Source organism: Thalassophryne amazonica, chromosome 1 (genome assembly GCF_902500255.1).
Source record: "Thalassophryne amazonica chromosome 1, fThaAma1.1, whole genome shotgun sequence".
Classification (NCBI taxonomy): domain Eukaryota; kingdom Metazoa; phylum Chordata; class Actinopteri; order Batrachoidiformes; family Batrachoididae; genus Thalassophryne; species Thalassophryne amazonica.
Genome location: NC_047103.1, coordinates 50,661,503 through 50,681,204, shown reverse-complemented (window position 1 = coordinate 50,681,204; position 19,702 = coordinate 50,661,503). Strand labels below are relative to the sequence as shown.

Below are 19,702 nucleotides of genomic sequence, written 5' to 3'. Positions count from 1 at the left end.
TGTTCTTCGGTCGTTTTGACTTCCAGATCACGTACCGCCCCGGGACCAAGAACCAACGGTCCGATGCGCTGTCCCGGGTGCACGAAGAGGAAGTCGGAACAGAGCTGTCAGATCCACCGGACACCATCATACCCAGAGTCCGCTATCGTGGCCACCCTCACCTGGGCCCTGAGGCCCTGGCACGGAACCCGGACCCGGGAACTGGATCCAAGAACAAACTGTACGTCCCACCAGAGGCCAGGGCTGGAGTCCTGTCACGGTTCTAAGCTCTCCTGCCACCCAGGGGTGCAAAAAACCGTGGCAGTGGTCCGGCAGCGCTTCTGGTGGGCGTCTATGGAGGCCGACGTCCGGGAGTATGTCCAGGCCTGTACCATCTGTGCCAGGGGAAAGGCGGATCATAAAAAAGGACAAGGACTCCTCCAGCTGCTGCCTGTGCCTCATCGCCCCTGGTCCCACATCGGCCTGGACTTCGTCACGGGCCTCCCACCGTCCCAGGGCATGACGACCATCTTAACGATAGTGGACCGGTTCTCCAAGGCGGCCCACTTCGTGGCCCTCCGGAAGCTCCCGACGGCCCAGGAGACAGCAGACCTCCTGGTTCACCATGTTGTACGTCTGCATGGGATCCCGAACGACATCGTCTCAGATCGTGGTCCTCAGTTCTCCTCACAGGTCTGGAGGAGTTTCTGCAGGGAACTGGGGGCCACCGTGAGCCTCTTGTCTGGGTACCATCCCCAAACAAACGGACAGGCAGAGTGGGCAAACCAGGAAGTGGAGCAGGCCCTCCGCTGCGTGACCTCCGCGCACCCGACGGCCTGGAGCAACCATCTGGCCTGGATCGAGTACGCTCATAACAGCCAAGTGTCCTCTGCTACCGGCCTCTCCCCGTTTGAGGTGTGCTTGGGGTACCAGCCCCCATTGTTCCCGATTGTGGAGGGAGAGGTCGGTGTGCCCTCGGTCCAGGCCCACCTACGGAGGTGCCATCAGGTGTGGAACACGGCCCGCTCTGCCCTGCTAAAGGACCGGGCGAGGGCCAAGGCCCATGCAGACCGCAGGCGTTCCCCGGCGCCTGCATACCAGCCCGGGTAGGAGGTGTGGCTTTCAACCAAGGACATTCCCCTGCAAGTGGACTCCTCCAAGCTGAAGGGCCGCTTCATCGGACCATTCAAGATCCTCAAGGTCCTCAGCCTGGCCACAGTGAAGCTGCAGCTGCCAGTTTCACTGTGGATCCACCCAGTATTCCATGTCTCCCGGATTAAACCACTCCACACCTCAACCCTCTGCACCCCCGGACCGGCGCCACCTCCTGCCCAGATCATCGACGGGGAGCCTGCATGGACGGTTCGCAGGCTCCTGGACGTCTGTTGAAAGGGCCGGGGGTTTCTGTATCTGGTGGACTGGGAGGGTTACGGACCTGAAGAGCGCTCCTGGGTGAAGAGGAGCTTCATCCTGGACCCGGCCCTCCTGGCCCATTTCTACAACCGACATCCCGACAAGCCTGGTCGGGCGCCAGGAGGCGCCCGTTGAGGGGGGGGTCCTGTTGTGTGGGCCGCCCGAAGAGGAGGTACTGCTGGCCAACACCAGAGGGCGCCCTGCCTGAAGGTGGGCTTCAGGCACCAGAGGGCGCAGTCGCCTCCCAAGAGCAACCAGGAGCACCGGGATGACAGCTGTCACTCATTACCATCATCACCACCGGGATGACAGCTGTCACTCATTGCCATCATCACCACCTTCCTACATAAGCCGGGCAGTGACTCCACCTCCCTGCCGAGATATCAGCTTACCCGACAGGTAAACCTCTCAGCCGTCTCTGTGCCGTACGCACATAATTGCTTCTGAACTCTTTGCAGTCGTAACCTTCTGAATACTTACAGCTTGGAGCTGGTTTTGTGGGAATTTGGAGGAGCTGGCGTTTCCACTCCTAAATTTCCTGAGTATTACATAAGGCACTGCACGTATTCAGTTTTCCTGCTACCTGGGAGTGGAGGACTTTTCCCTCAGGAAAGAACTGTGATTTTGCTGACTGTTTACTTCGCACACCCACCATAACCTGTTTGTTCTTCCCGCCAGCAGTACCAGATCTGACAGCTGGAGGCAGTGGCCACCTGGAGACTCAGGACTTGGTGGCTCCGGTGTGTTGCAGGTCTCCGTTGGCAGTGGAAGCCGTGTGGGGCCCGGCTCTTCTCTGGACAGGCGTCTCCTATCCTCGAGCCTGCCCACACGTCACCTGTGATTTCATTGACTGTTACCTAAAGAGCAGCATCTGTATTCCGTTGTGCACATTTCACAACATTAAATTGTTATATTTTGGCATTTCCATTGTCCGTTCATTTACGTCCCCTGTTGTGGGTCTGTGTCATTACACTTTCACAACAAACACCTCAGAATTGATTTACAAGACAACTTACGGACTTAAGAATACACACGCATCAGACGTGGTCAAAGCTAACTTCCACCCTTTTCAAAAGCTTATGTATGTGCACACGCATGCCTTCCTGCAGATGCCGTTAAAACGTAAATAAAATATTGTTTTATGATTGACTGATTGAGTTTATTCTGCAACATCATATAAACATACAGAGGTGAATGTATCAATGATACACTGATAACACAATAAAGCATAACACTTACTTCCAATCAATCAATCAATTTTTTTATAGCGCCAAATCACAACAAACAGTTGCCCCAAGGCGCTTTATATTGTAAGGCAAGGCCATACAATAATTATGTAAAACCCCAACGGTCAAAACGAGCCCCTGTGAGCAAGCACTTGGCTACAGTGGGAAGGAAAAACTCCCTTTTAACAGGAAGAAACCTCCAGCAGAACCAGGCTCAGGGAGGGGCAGTCTTCTGCTGGGACTGGTTGGGGCTGAGGGAGAGAACCAGGAAAAAGACATGCTGTGGAGGGGAGCAGAGATCGATCACTAATGATTAAATGCAGAGTGGTGCATACAGAGCAAAAAGAGAAAGAAACAGTGCATCATGGGAACCCCCCAGCAGTCTACGTCTATAGCAGCATAACTAAGGGATGGTTCAGGGCCACCTGATCCAGCCCTAACTATAAGCTTTAGCAAAAAGGAAAGTTTTAAGCCTAATCTTAAAAGTAGAGAGGGTGTCTGTCCCTGATCTGAATTGGGAGCTGGTTCCACCGGAGAGGAGCCTGAAAGCTGAAGGCTCTGCCTCCCATTCTACTCTTACAAACCCTAGGAACTACAAGTAAGCCTGCAGTCTGAGAGCGAAGCGCTCTATTGGGGTGATATGGTACTACGAGGTCCCTAAGATAAGATGGGACCTGATTATTCAAACCTTATAAGTAAGAAGAAGAATTTTAAATTCTATTCTAGAATTAACAGGAAGCCAATGAAGAGAGGCCAATATGGGTGAGATATGCTCTCTCCTTCTAGTCCCCGTCAGTACTCTAGCTGCAGCATTTTGAATTAACTGAAGGCTTTTTAGGGAACTTTTAGGACAACCTGATAATAATGAATTACAATAGTCCAGCCTAGAGGAAATAAATGCATGAATTAGTTTTTCAGCATCACTCTGAGACAAGACCTTTCTAATTTTAGAGATATTGCACAAATGCAAAAAAGCAGTCCTACATATTTGTTTAATATGCGCTTTGAATGACATATCCTGATCAAAAATGACTCCAAGATTTCTCACAGTATTACTAGAGGTCAGGGTAATGCCATCCACAGTAAGGATCTGGTTAGACACCATGTTTCTAAGATTTGTGGGGCCAAGTACAATAACTTCAGTTTTATCTGAGTTTAAAAGCAGGAAATTAGAGGTCATCCATGTCTTTATGTCTGTAAGACAATCCTGCAGTTTAGCTAATTGGTGTGTGTCCTCTGGCTTCATGGATAGATAAAGCTGGGTATCATCTGCGTAACAATGAAAATTTAAGCAATACCGTCTAATAATACTGCCTAAGGGAAGCATGTATAAAGTGAATAAAATTGGTCCTAGCACAGAACCTTGTGGAACTCCATAATTAACTTTAGTCTGTGAAGAAGATTCCCCATTTACATGAACAAATTGTAATCTATTAGACAAATATGATTCAAACACCGCAGCGCAGTGCCATTAATACCTATGGCATGCTCTAATCTCTGTAATAAAATTTTATGGTCAACAGTATCAAAAGCAGCACTGAGGTCAGAACAAGCACAGAGATGAGTCCACTGTCCGAGGCCATAAGAAGATCATTTGTAACCTTCACTAATGCTGTTTCTGTACTATGATGAATTCTAAAACCTGACTGAAATCTTCAAATAGACCATTCCTCTGCAGATGATCAGTTTTACAACTACCCTTTCAAGAATTTTTGAGAGAAAAGGAAGGTTGGAGATTGGCCTATAATTAGCTAAGATAGCTGGGTGAAGTGATGGCTTTTAAGTAATGGTTTAATTACTGCCACCTTAAAAGCCTGTGGTACATAGCCAACTAACAAAGATAGATTGATCATATTTAAGATCGAAGCATTAAATAATGGTAGGGCTTCCTTGAGCAGCCTGGTAGGAATGGGGTCTAATAAACATGTTGATGGTTTGGATGAAGTAACTAATGAAAATAACTCAGACAGAACAATCGGAGAGAAAGAGTCTAACCAAATACCGGCATCACTGAATGCAGCCAAAGATAACGATACGTCTTTGGGATGGTTCTGAGTAATTTTTTCTCTAATAGTTAAAATTTTGTTAGCAAAGAAAGTCATGAAGTCATTACTAGTTAAAGTTAATGGAATACTCAGCTCAATAGAGCTCTGACTCTTTGTCAGCCTGGCTACAGTGCTGAAAAGAAACCTGGGGTTGTTCTTATTTTCTTCAATTAGTGATGAGTAGAAAGATGTCCTAGCTTTACGCAGGGCTTTTTTTTATAGAGCAACAGACTCTTTTTCCAGGCTAAGTGAAGATCTTCTAAATTAGTGAGACGACATTTCCTCTCCAACTTACGGGTTATCTGCTTTAAGCTACGAGTTTGTGAGTTATACCACGGAGTCAGGCACTTCTGATTTAAAGCTCTCTTTTTTAGAGGAGCTACAGCATCCAAAGTTGTCTTCAATGAGGATGTAAAACTATTGACGAGATACTCTATCTCACTTACAGAGTTTAGGTAGCTACTCTGCACTGTGTTGGTATATGGCATTAGAGAACATAAAGAAGGAATCATATCCTTAAACCTAGTTACAGCGCTTTCTGAAAGACTTCTAGTGTAATGAAACTTATTCCCCACTGCTGGGTAGTCCATCAGAGTAAATGTAAATGTTATTAAGAAATGATCAGACAGAAGGGAGTTTTCAGGGAATACTGTTAAGTCTTCTATTTCCATACCATAAGTCAGAACAAGATCTAAGATATGATTAAAGTGGTGGGTGGACTCATTTACTTTTGAGCAAAGCCAATAGAGTCTAATAATAGATTAAATGCAGTGTTGAGGCTGTCATTCTCAGCATCTGTGTGGATGTTAAAATCGCCCACTATAATTATCTTATCTGAGCTAAGCACTAAGTCAGACAAAAGGTCTGAAAATTCACAGAGAAACTCACAGTAACGACCAGGTGGACGATAGACTAAGAGTCAAGCTTTCAAATGAATTAAAGCTCTGTCTGGGTTTTTGATTAATTAATAAGCTGGAATGGAAGATTGCTGCTAATCCTCCGCCCCGGCCCGTGCTACGAGCATTCTGACAGTTAGTGTGACTCGGGGTGTTGACTCATTTAAACTAACATATTCATCCTGCTGTAACCAGGTTTCTGTAAGGCAGAATAAATCAATATGTTGATCAATTATATCATTACCAACAGGGACTTAGAAGAGAGAGACCTAATGTTTAATAGTGTTGTGAAAGTGTAGGAACACGGACCCACAACAGGGAGCGCAAATGAACGGACAATGGAGAAGATAAATAACAAGTTTTACTATTGTGAAACGAGCACAACCAATACAACAATCAACAATTTGGGGATAGCCGAATTCTGCTGGTGTCGTGTGGGCAGGCTCGAAGGTAGGAGACGTCCGTCCAGGTCGAACCGGAACCATCCAGATTTCCTCTGCCACCGAACCCTGGAAGTACTGGAACCGCCAAGTCCCGAATTCCCAGGTGGCCACTGCCTCCGCTCGTCGGATCCGGTACTGCTGGCAAGAGAGAGCAACAACACACAGGTGTGGATGCGGCTGCACCCAGTAACACGGAGAGGGGAGAAGCTGCCTCCACCTCTCGTCCCAAAAAGCAGGAAGGTGAGTACTTATCTAGTCACTCGGCCTGCGGTAGTCCGCTGTCCTGAAAGGTTTAACAAGTTTATCGATTAACACAGAATATGCTGCAGAGAATGTTACCTCTATCTCAAGGCGATATCTCGGCATCGAGGTGGAGACGCCGTCCTGATGATATACCTCCGTGCTGAGTGGAGTCAGCTGTGTCCGGTAATGGGTGACAGCTGTCACCCTGGCTGCTCTCATCAGGCGGCAGCGCCCTCTGGTGCCTGGAGCCCGCACTCCAGGCAGGGCGCCCTCTGGTGGTGGTGGGCCAGCAGTACCTCCTCTTCAGCGGCCCACACAACAGGACCCCCCCCTCAACGGGCGCCTCCTGGCGCACGACCGGGCTGTCCGGATGGCGACGGTAGAAGTCGGCCAGGAGGGCCGGGTCCAGGATGACGCCCTTCTTCACCAGGAGCGTTCTTCGGGGCCGTACCCCTCCCAGTCCACCAGGTACTGAAACCCCGGCCCATTCGACGGACATCGAGGAGCCGGCGCACGGTCCAAGCCGGTCCCCGTCGATGATCCGGGCAGGAGGTGGTGCCGGACCCGGGGTGCAGAGGGGTGAGGTGTGATGGGGTTTTATCCGGGAGACATGAAACACTGGGTGAATCCGCAGCGGAAGCTGAAGCCTCACTGCGGCGGGATTGATGACTTTGAGGATCTTGAAGGGACCGATGTATCGTTCTTGGAGCTTGGGGGAGTCCACTTGAAGGGGAATGTCCTTGGTGGACAACCACACTGCCCAGGACGATACGTGGGGGCGGGGCCCGCCGCCGGTCTGCATGTTTCTTCGCCCTTGTCCGGGCCTTCAACAAAGCAGAGCGGGCGGCACGCCACACCCGACGGCACTTCCGTAGGTGGGCCTGGACCGAGGGCACACCGACCTCTCCCTCGACCACCGGAAACAAGGGGGCTGATACCCCAAGCACACCTCAAACGGGGAGAGGCGGTGGCTGATGACACTTGGCTGTTGTGGGCGTACTCGATCAGGCCAGGTGGGTACTCCAGGCCGTCGGGTGCGCGGCTGTCACACAGCGTAGTGTCTGCTCCAATTCTTGGTTGGCCCGCTCTGCTTGCCCGTTGGTCTGGGGTTGGTACGAAAGGCTGACCGAGGCCCCCAGTTCCCGGCAGAAGCTCCTCCAAACGTGTGAGGTAAACTGGGGACCGCGATCGGAGACGATGTCTGATGGTATACCATGCAGACGGACGACGTGGTGTGACCAGGAGGTCCGCTGTCTCCTGGGCCTTTGGGAGCTTCGGGAGGGCCACGAAGTGGGCCGCCTTGGAGAAACGGTCCACTATCGTGAAGACGACGGTGTTTCCCTGGGCCAGGCGGGAGACCCGTGACAAAGGTCCATGGCCGATGTGGGACCAGGGGCGATGAGGCACGGGCAGTGGCTGTAGCTGCCCTGAGGTCTTTCTGTGGTCGGCCTTGCCCCTGGCGCCAGGTGGTACAGGCCTGGACGTAGTACGGACGTCGGCCTCCAGGGATGCCCACCAGAAGCGTTGCCGGACGACTGTCACGGTCCTTCGCACCCCAGGGTGACAGGAGAGTTTAGAACCGTGACAGAAGTCCAGGACTGCAGCCCTAGCTTCTGGTGGGACGTATAGTCTGTTCTTTGGTCCGTTTCCGGGGTCCGGGTCACGGGTTCAGGGCCTCCTGGACGGTCTTCTCACGTCCCAGGTGAGGGCGGCCACGATAGCGGACTCCGGGATGATGGGATCCGGGGGATCCGACGGTTCCGTTTTGACTTCGTCTTCGTGCACCCGGGACAATGCATCCGATCTTTGATTCTTGGTCCCGGGACGGTAGGTAATCCGGAAGTCAAAACGACCAAAGAACAGTGACCAGCGGGCTTGCCTGGGGTTCAGCCGCTTGGCGGTCCTGATGTACTCCAGGTTCCGATGGTCAGTGAAACGTGAATGGCACGGCTGTTCCCTCCAACAGATGTCTCCACTCTTCGAGGGCCTCTTTCACAGCAAGGAGTTCCCGATTGCCGACGTCATAGTTCCGTTCAGCGGGGGTCAACCTGCGGGAAAAATAGGCACACGGGTGAAGGACCTTATCGGTCTTCCCGCTCTGGGAGAGCACCGCTCCTATCCCTGAGTCCGAGGCATCCACTTCAACCACTAACTGGCGGCTAGGCTCGGGCTGCACCAGAACTGGTGCAGACGAAAAGCGCCGTTTCAACTCCCTTGAACGCGGCTTCGCACCGATCCGACCAGGTGAAGGGGACTTTTGGTGAGGTCAGGGCTGTCAGGGGGCTAACTACCTGACTGTAGCCCTTAATGAACCTCCTGTAGAATTAGCAAAGCCGAGGAACTGTTGCAGCTTCCTACGGCTTGTGGGTTGGGGCCAATTCTCTCACCGCTGCAACCTTGGCCGGATCAGGGGCGACGGAGTTGGAGGAGATGATAAACCCCAGGAAGGACAAAGAAGTGCGGTGGAATTCACACTTCTCGCCATTCACAAACAGGCGGGTTCTCCAACAACCGCTGCAGGACCTGACGGACATGCCGGACATGAGTCTCAGGATCCGGGGAAAAGATGAGTATATCGTCCAGATACACGAAGACGAACCGGTGCAGGAAGTCCCGCAGACATCGTTTACCAAACGCTTGGAAAGTCGCGGGAGCATTAGTGAGACCGAACGGCATGACCAGGTACTCAAATGGCCTAACGGGGTGTTAAATGCCGTCTTCCATTCGTCTCCCTTCCGGATCCGAACCAAATGATACGCATTCCTAAGATCAAGCTTGGTGAAGATTTTGGCTCCATGCAAGGGGGTGAACACTGAATCCAACAAGGGCAACGGGTATCGATGCGAACCGTGATTTCGTTCAACCCCCTATAATCAATGCATGGACGAAGCCCGCCATCCTTTTTACCCACAAAAAAGAAACCAGCACCCATCGGAGAGGTGAATTCCGGATCAACCCGGCAGCTAATGAGTCCCGGATGTAGGTCTCCATTGATTCACGCTCTGGCCGTGAGAGGTTGTACAGCCTACTCGACGGGAACTCACTGCCTGGAACCAAATCAATGGCACAATCATACGGGCGGTGGGGAGGAAGCGTGAGAGCCAGATCCTTGCTGAACACGTCAGCGAGGTCATGGTACTCCGCCGGCACCGCCTTCAGATTGGGCGGGACTCGGACCTCCTCCTTAGCTTGGGAGCCGGGAGGAACCGAGGAACCTAGACACTCCCGATGGCAGGTTTCGCTCCACTGAACCACTACCCCGGACGGCCAATCGATCCGGGGATTGTGTTTTAGAATCCATGGAAAACCCAAAACCACACGGGAGGTGGCCTGAGTCACAAAGAACTCGATCACCTCCCGGTGGTACCTGACACCACCAGAGTTACTGGAGGTGTCTTATGCGTGATGGTGGGAGTAGGGAGCCATCTAGTGCCCGAACCTGCACAGGCGAGGTAAGAGCCACCAGAGGGAGCCCTATCTCCCTCGCCCATTCTACTGTCTAGCAGATTCCCCTCGGAGCCCGTGTCCACCAGTGCTGGGGCCTTCAGGGTTGAATCCTCAAACAGGATCGTGACTGGGAGTCGTGTGGCAATGTGGGTGTGTCCCACGTGAATGTTTCGGCCCACCCCTGGCCCAGTCTCTAGGGGCGGGCGTTGGAGTTTAACCGCTCGGGGCAGTCGTTTGCCAGATGCTCAATCGAGCCACAAACAAAACAAGCTCCGTGGGCCCGCCTCCTTTGTGCTCCAGGTGCCCTAAATGTTGCCCTGCTCGTGGTCCATAGCTTCGTCAGCAGGGGGAGCCGTAGGCGCACGGAGCGCAGGAACAGAGGAGCGTGGGGAGGGCGGAGCTCTGGTCGGAACGGAAGGGAGCAGGGACGAAGCGTGCCTGGCCACGCCCTTCGCCTCGTTCCCGACGGCGTTCCTCTAGCCGGTTGTCGAGTCGTATGACTAGATCGATGAGCCCATCTAAATTCCGCGGTTCGTCCTTCGCCACCAGGTGCTCTTTTAGGACCAGTGACAGTCCGTTTACAAAGGCGGCGCGGAGGCAGTGCTATTCCAGCCGGATCTCGCCGCCGCGATGCGGAAGGCGACTGCATAGGCAGCTGCGCTCCGACGCCCCTGTCTTATTGACAGTAGCGCGGTTGAAGCGGTCTCTCCTCTATTGGGATGATCGAACACCGTTCTGAGCTCCCGCACAAACCATCGTATGTATGAAGGAGCCGTGAGTTTCTGCTCCCAGAGCGCTGTTAGCCCAAGCGCGTGCCTCCCCGCGAGCAGGTTTATTCCATAAGCTACTTTGCTAGCGTCAGTCGCGTACATCACGGGACGCTGTGCGAAGACGAGCGAACACTGCATCAAAAAATCCGCGCACGTCTCCACACAGCCTCCGTACGGTTCTGGAGGGCTTATGTATGCTTCTGGGGACGGAGGGAGGGGCCGTTGAACGACCAGTGGAACGTCACTATTACGCGCAGGGTCCTCGGGAGGGAGAGCCGCAGCGGCGCCGAAGGGCGTGCTTCCACTTGTGCGGCGAGGAGACTCCACCCTGCGGTTTAGGAGACGTTCTGCTCGGTCATTAAATCCATCAGAGTGGTGAAAGCGGTGAGGATCCGCTGCAACTCACCGATTACCCCTCCCGAAGACGCCGACGCTCCCTGTTCTTCCATTGGCCGTTCAACAGCCGGTTGACGCCCCTCGGGATCCATGACGCTGGCGAGATATCCTGTTGTGAAAGTGTAGGAACACGGACCCACAACAGGGAGCGCAAATGAACGGACCAATGGAGAAGATAAATAACAAGTTTTACTATTGTGAAACGAGCACAACCAATACAACAATCAACAATTTGGGGATAGCCGAATTCTGCTGGTGTCGTGGTGGGCAGGCTCGAAGGTAGGAGACGTCCGTCCAGGTCGAACCGGAACCATCCAGATTTCCTCTGCCACCGAACCCTGGAAGTACTGGAACGCCAAGTCCCGAATTCCCAGGTGGCCACTGCCTCCGCTCGTCGGATCCGGTATGCTGGCAAGAGAGAGCACAAACACAACAGGTGTGGATGCGGCCTGCAACCCAGTAACACGGAGAGGGGAGAAGCTGCCTCCACCTCTCGTCCCAAAAAAGCAGGAAGGTGAGTACTTATCTAGTCACTCGGCTGCGGTAGTCCGCTGTCCTGAAAGGTTTACAAGTTTATCGATTAACACAGAATATGCTGCAGAGAATGTTACCTCTATCTCAAGGCGATATCTCGGCATCGAGGTGGAGACGCCGTCCTGATGATATACCTCCGTGCTGAGTGGAGTCAGCTGTGTCCGGTAATGGGTGACAGCTGTCACCCTGGCTGCTCTCATCATGGCGGCAGCGCCCTCTGGTGCCTGGAGCCCGCACTCCAGGCAGGGCGCCCTCTGGTGGTGGTGGGCCAGCAGTTACCTCCTCTTCAGCGGCCCACACAACAAATAGACCACATTTAACTGTTTTAGTCTGTGGTGCAGTTGAAGGTGCTATATTATTTTTTCTTTTGAATTTTTATGCTAAATAGATTTTTGCTGGTTATTGGTAGTCTGGGAGCAGGCACCGTCTCTACGGGATGGGGTAATGAGGGGATGGCAGGGGGAGAGAAGCTGCAGAGAGGTGTGTAAGACTACAACTCTGCTTCCTGGTCCCAACCCTGGATAGTCACGGTTTGGAGGATTTAAGAAAATTGGCCAGATTTCTAGAAATGAGAGCTGCTCCATCCAAAGTGGGATGGATGCCGTCTCTCCTAACAAGACAAGGTTTTCCCCAGAAGCTTTGCCAAGGACTTCCATTGTAGTCCTTGTGAAATTATCACATGACAAAACAGAGGGGCTTGATAAACATGTACAAATTGTATATGACAATAGGATTGTAATAACAATAAATGTATAAATATACATATGTAGAGAGAGACAGAGAAACAGATAGATAGATAGATAGATAGATAGATAGATAGATAGATAGATAGATAGATAGATAGATAGATAGATAGATAGATAGATAGATAGATAGATAGATAGATAGATAGATAGATAGATAGATAGATAGATAGATAGATAGATAGATAGAGTTTCACTGAGATACCAATTAAACAACTGCAAATTATAAAGAAGACATGCTCATACGGCTGTCTTCTTTATAATTTAGCATTGTGTGATTTTTTAAGTTTTGTAGAGTGTCCACTTTGGTGCTCTACCTGACTGAATGGCATCCAGCTTGTCCCTTTTATAGCAGCCGAGATCTCCCAACATGCAAATGCCACCAGTGGCCAGCAGGGCAGAGCCAGCGTGGATGTTAGCGGTGCCTGTTCCATGTTGATCCCGGGACAGACATGCAAACAGGTCCCCCGAGACCTTATGCTTAACTCCACGGCATGACAAGCTCAAGCTGTACGTCATCAGTCTGCCAAACAAATAAATAAGCTGCATATTTAAGTTTACCATTCAGTGTCATTGTTAGAATGAAAGCAGTGTGTGAAAAGGGCACACTGAATGCTATATTACCTGTCTACAATGAGTGTATCAGTGGTTAGGACAAAAAGATCCAAGTTGTGAAAAGTATCTTCAGCATCTGCTCTAGTCTGCACTAAACTGAGCAGCAATCCCAGTTTCAGGGTGTTGTACAGGCCTGGAGGAACCACGTCCAAACCAAAGCAGTTAGCCACAATGGCAGAGAACCTCCAGGGAGAGGAGGCTGAGGCCTTGAACAGCTCCTGGAAGCTTTTGCTGACCTCAGATGGATCTGCAACAAGATGTGTAAAGGAGGTGGCATGCTTCAATGTTATGGCGCAATGTTGGATAAACTAAAAAAGTGTCCAAATTCAACAGCTGACACAGTCAGGTAAATTCTTAGAATGCACGTGTGTTTTCAGTACATCTGCAGATTTGAAGGATGTAATAATAATAATTTGCTTCCTTACATTCATGCTGCCACGGCTGGATGTTATTTGCCTCTACACTCCAGGTAATATTGGGCCACTGGTGCACATGTGCAGGACATGCCCAAACACCCTGTAGAGCCGACCAATTCTCATCAGGCTACACAGCTCATCTGTGTAAATGGGAGGAAACAAAGCAACAGCACTCAAAGGGGTTGTCCCTACTGCCTCAGAATTATTAAAGAAACATGCATGCCACCGACAACATGCTGCCAAGACAAACACTCTGTGAGGCCGCCAGGACAAAGATTCCTCTGTGTGCGAATCGCACAGCCAGCTAATGAGTGTTCCTTACACTTATTAACATATATGTTTTGTAACATGAACGCGTGTATTGAATTCCTCTGCAAGACTGGGTCAACGGAATATGTAAATCCCGGTGCTGAGATTTGCTAAACTCTCAGGGGTAAAGGCTGGACAATGTTATTAGAGGGGACAGAAACACCACATATCCCACCACGAGGCACTGACCGTGACTGGCTCCACAAAATTCTATTTATTTGAACTCTCCTTTCCGAAGGTTTGTGTTTCAATGTGAACCTCATTTAGAAACCCAGACAAAATTAATGGCACATCTCGGTACATCTGACTGTGTGTAAATACAAGTTGTTACAAACCCTATTACTCATAAATGTGCGGCAGCATAATGGATGAGCACTGCTTTTAAATACTAAATTGTTAGAGAACTTCCACAACAATGAAGAACTGATTATTTTCACATCCATCAAAACAGTGAATATTAACCTACAGTATGTTCTTACAAATTTAAGCTCAAACACACACACACACACACACACACACACACACACACACACACACACACACACACACACACACACACACACACACACACACACACACACACACACACACACACACACACACACATCTTCAACCGCTTAGTCCTTATTAATATGGCTTCATCAACTGCCTATTTTTTAAAACAAATTAGTCATTTTATCAACAGACAAGGGCAAAACCTAAACTCATAAAATGAGGATTTCCATCTGAGATAGATTTTTGACTAACTGTATTGGATGGCCAAGTGGTTAGTGTGCTTGGTGTCAATGCGAAAGGTTTCCGGTTCAAATCCTGCCACATTTCTCCATGTAATGTGGAGTTGTGTGAGGATGGGCGTCCGCTGTAAAGCTTATGCCAAATCAACTTGCAGATCCACCTGAGATTTGCTGTGGTGACCCGAGTGCAAACAACTGATCAGCTGTAGGGACTTACTATATTGGATGGCTATGAAATAAAAAGGCAGAGAAAATCATTTAAACAGGATAGTCTTGTTTTATATTCATTTTAACCAGTTCTAAACAGCTATAACCCAACATTAAAATTTCTTCAATTACTTTTAATTGAGATTCACTACATATGTTTTAAGTGGTTATAAACTATTCTGCAACAGCTCTGTATGAATGGCTACATGGTTTAATTTCTTTTAAACAGAATAAATAGGAGATTCACAAAACTGTTTTGAACTGAAACATACAGATTTTGGCTTGTTGCTGAATCAGGTCAGGTCTGGGAGGTTCTGTAAAAACAGCATCCCTAACATGTAGGGTGTTTTCCAGAGGTAGGTCTATTGCACCCCCCACCCCACCCCCCCAACTCATCAAAATCTGTTTTTTTTTCCAACCCTGTGGATGTAATAAACATGAATTTGAATGTTAGCATTGAACATATTGGGATGCAATCTATGTTTTGACACTTTAACCCTTTAATGGACAACTCAATTTGGTAGAGCATATTGATATCTACTACATTCTATTGCAAATGATATCAAAAGACTAAATATAAAAGGATTAAATGAGTCAAAACACTACTTAAATGGAGGTATTCCCAAATCATAAATTGCCACTACTCATAAAACACAAAATTTTATTCTATAGTAAACAGGTTCTCTCTTAGACAGTAAATGTTGGGGGGGGGGGGGGGGGGGTTGCAAGAGACCCACTTCTGGCCTATAATATAACAGACTTGATGTGATGGATACTGTTTTATCAAAACAAATAATTTTAACAAGTCTCCTTGAGTTCTGAAAGACTGTCAATGGCATTGTTTACTTGGTGCTATTTTCCTGAGACACAATTAATTAGTCAGTTGTAAAAAGAATTCACCAATTAACAGATAAAGACAATAATCATTAGTTGCTTCTCCAATAAAAAGCAAGCCTTTTAACACAGTAAATAAAACACTGATTTGTTCTATGGCACGTGCTAACATGCTAACATTCACGTTATTATGCTTGAGCATAAAGTTAAGTTGATAGTAATACAATAATTAATAATAATAATAAAATGCTGGATGAAACTTTAATTACAGGACATTATATTACCATACAGTCATAAAGTGGGCATGTTTTAAGCATCATAAGTCCGATGATATGGACATACCTCTGACAAACAGGGTGACAGACTGCAATCTATGTGATTTTTGTTGATGGGCACGGAGGATATCAAGCGCTTTAACATGGATCAGCTCCACCAGCTGTTTGTCTGTTATCAGAAAGACACACGAGGAACATCATAACAGTTTTCCTTAAGAATATTCAAAACAATGACCAGTTGGTAAAATGTCTCCATCATCATCACCAGCATCACTCTCACCTCCCAACACTCTGAACTTGACATCCTCTTTGAGTGGGGAGCTGCAGATCAGGCATAAAAAGTCATTCCTCACAGTAGCTGACTCAATGGCCCGGGTGCATGGACCCGGATGTGGTGGAATCCTACAGGTATAATCGGTAAGACATCAAGCACTGCTTGATCACTAGTTAAAACAATAACAATTTTTGTTGGTGTGCAGAGAAAATGGTTAAATTAACAAGAATAGAAACATGAACTGTGTTTCCACTGCTGCTCTTGTACCTGTGGAGCAAGGACAGTCATCATTAATGCAGAGGAACCTGGCCCCCTGGGTGTATTTTGTGACCCTTGTCATTGCGATCACCAGACCCTCCATGGACAGAGGCCTCATGGCACCATATCCACGAGGAAAGGTACATAGGTCCAGGGTGTACTCAGGGAAGGGAGGCAGATGTGTCAACTTCAGAATTATGTTCACCTCAAAAGGAACAATCACATGATACACAACAATTCATTTCACCTTTTTCTTTGACTCTTACAAATTTAACCACAGGCGACCACACTGCTTGCTCCACTGATCTCCACATGAATGAGATTGCACTCTGTCACGTATCGAAAAGATGGCTACAATTTTTTAAATTTTGCCCTTGTTTCCTAGGTATACAGTGCATCTGGAAAGTATTCACAGACTGTAAGACCTCTTCCACAGGAGTTGGCCATAACAGGACTGGCTGTGCACATGCCTTTTGACTGTGACCATCAGAGGGTGATGCAGAAATGGTGAAGCAGTTGTTGCTTGACAAAACTTTCAACAAAAGCTGAAAGCATTTGAGTTACTTCTTGTAAATCATGTGGTAATTGGTGATGGAGTAACTCAGTTCTGAAGATGACAAAGGAGCTCTCAGCCAATTTGTTCCCATTGAACAATTTACAGAATCAATTGCTCCATCATCACTTCACAAACAATAAATGTTAGTGGATCATGTGTGGTTAGTGCTCTTGCCTCACAGCAAAAATGACTGCGGTTCAATTCCACCCATGGTTTCTGTGTAGAGTTTGTATGTTCTTCCCATGTCTGCTGGGGCTTCCTTCAGGCACTCTGTTTTCCTCCCACCATCAAAACATCCACATCAGGGTCTGCTCCTTTCTCTGCTCTTGACAAAGGTAGTGTCTCTACAACTGGACTTGGTGCCGGCGGTCCACCCCTAAATATCAGTCCGCCTTTTGCATCTGCGCATGCGTCATTTCGGACCACAGCAGCATGTCAGCACGTTTTCACCCAAAGTAATCAAATGGATTAATGGGATTACTAACCATAAGATGATAAAGGTAAAACCTCTTAAATCATTCTACAGTCAGTTCTAAGCAGAAACAAGGCCATTTTAAGCAGAAATGAGGTGAAATTCTGTGATGCTTTTGCTTCCGCCGCCTTTTATGATGAAATAATGCTGAATTTATGTGGAAATGATTGCTGTACTAAAGCTTCAGACATCTGTCACTGAGATAGATGATGACTGGTGTGCAGTTTGAAACAGAAAGGAGGTTAATCCGTAAACTGCATCATCGGGGGACCGATTTTTAGGGGGACCGTTCGGTCTGCAACACGGGACTGTGGCTACCCACTACTCTGAGTGGTTGGATTGTGTCTAACTAATTTGGATGGGTTAAATTCAAAAGACAAATTTCATTCTGTGTATGGACTTTGACATTAAAGGTTCTTCTTTCTGTTCTACTGTGTGGATGTGAGACATGGACGCTAACCAACGAACCGGTGATGATGGGATGTCTTTGGTACAAGGTCTCTTTGTCTACAACCCCAATTCCAGTGAAGTTGGGATGTTGTGTAAAATGTAAATAAAACAGAATACGATTTGCAAATCCTCTTCAACCTATATTCAATTGAATACACCACAAAGACAAGATATTTAATAAAAGAGAAAAACAGCTGGTGCAACACAGTAGTAGGTGCTGAAAACACAAAAAGTATACAAAAGAGACTAACGTTTTGACGTGAAAGTCACATCTTCATCAGAGTCCTGCAAAGACAAGGATGGTACAGCTTAAATACTAATAAGAACCAGGTGTCCTAATGCTTCAAAAGGACATGACCAACCGTCATTCCCTTCCAGCAGTTCCTCTTTTTTGGATCAAGGTCACACTCATCTAAGAGTAAGACGCGGCGGGGCTCGAGGGGGAAGAAGAGGAGAACCCCCGCCGCCCACTCGCTGGTCCTTGCGGACCCATCCGTGGAGACTGTGATTAACATCTCTGATTCTGTCCTTACAACTACTGAGACAGCGGTTCTTCAGAAAGGACTCTCCTTTGCTCCTTCTAACCACCTTGATTCTTTTTCTCTTATAGTTGATTCTTTCAAATTCTTTAGACAGCTGCATTTGAAACATTTTTTTTTCTAAATCTAATAATTTGTCTAATAATAAAAGTGATTTGGATTCTGATATTAGTGACTCTTTAAGAGAAGTTACCCCTTTTAAAAAGAAATCAAGTTTTTTGCCTTCTTCAAATTTAAATCCCACTATAGTGATTGTTAGCCAGGTAGTTGGACGGGATCTTGCTAAATTAGGTGCTTTATGTCCATCTAAAGATAAAAATATGACAAAGAGTGAATTGGATGTATTGCGATCTTTGGAATCCAGATGGGATATCATCATTCGCCCCGTTGATAAGGGGGGTGCTGTTGTTGTTATGGGGTTGGAGAAGTATGAACATGGTATTTTGAAACTGTTGAATAATGTAAAACACTATCAACTTTTACCTTCCAATCCCACTTCTAATATTAATAGTATGATTAATGAATTTATTGACTCATCTCATAAGAAAGGCTGGATAACAGAAAAAGAGATGTTTTTTCTTTTAAGTGAATATCCTCGCTGTCCAGTATTTTATGGTTTACCCAAAATTCATAAACAATTGGATGACCCTCCGTTACAGCCTATTGTTTCTGGAATAGGGAGTCTTACTGAGCCTCTTTCACAATTTGTTGACTTTTTTCTGGGAAAATTTGTTCCCAATTTACCTTCGTATCTTGAGGATACCACTGATGTCCTAAACTTAATCAATAATTGGAATTGTGCAAGTGATGATATCCGTGTGTCTTTGGATGTACAAAGACTGTATACATGCATACCTCACCATGTAGGCTTAGAAGCCATTTCCTTCTATCTTGCTAAACGTCCTACTGATGTATTGCCACCTTCAGACTTTTTGATTAAATTGGTTGAGACTGTCTTATCGAATATTTTTTTAAAATACTCATAAATATTATCTACAATTACAAGGGACTGCTATGGGGAGTGCTTTTGCTCCATCATACGCCTGTTTAGTGATGGGTTTTTGGGAAGAGAAACATATTTTTAGTATTGAAAATAACTCTTTTCACTCAAAAATAGCATTATGGTGTAGATATATTGATGATGTCCTCTTAATTTGGAGGGGCACACATGATGAATTACATCAGTTTTTGAATTATATTAATTTTACCACAGATTATCTTTTACTATGAATTATAATCCTCATTCCATTGACTTTTTAGATCTTACTATTTATAAGGATGCTAATAATTTTTGCAATCAACTATTTACCATAAACCTCTTAGAAGAAACAGTTTACTGAGAGCAGATAGTAATCATCCGCCCCATTTAGTTCGTAACATACCAGTGGGTCAGTTTTGGCGAGTCAGAAGAAACTGTAGTACTATCACTGATTTTATGTCAAAAGCAGCTCATTTGGCAACTCTGCTTGAACAACGTGGTTATAATAAAATTGATATTGGTAAAGCATGGGACAGAGCTCTAAATACTGACTGTGCTTCTTTACTTAAGAAAAAATCTAAATCTTCTTCAACATCATCTTCTTTGTCTTTCGGCTGTTCCTGTTAGGGGTCGCCACAGCAGATCAATC

General features: G+C 47.4%; 1 protein-coding gene across 1 annotated transcript in view; it reads right to left on the bottom strand.

Moving 5' to 3' along the window:
• mcmdc2 (minichromosome maintenance domain containing 2) overlaps window positions 1-19,702 on the bottom strand; it is a 51,409-nt gene that overhangs the window by 15,028 nt on the left and 16,679 nt on the right. Inside the window, 8 exon segments of the mRNA XM_034169737.1 lie at window positions 12,458-12,658; window positions 12,760-12,997; window positions 13,176-13,254; window positions 13,257-13,306; window positions 15,593-15,694; window positions 15,806-15,895; window positions 15,898-15,927; window positions 16,067-16,262. Of these exon segments, the coding sequence (XP_034025628.1) occupies window positions 12,458-12,658; window positions 12,760-12,997; window positions 13,176-13,254; window positions 13,257-13,306; window positions 15,593-15,694; window positions 15,806-15,895; window positions 15,898-15,927; window positions 16,067-16,262 (986 nt within the window).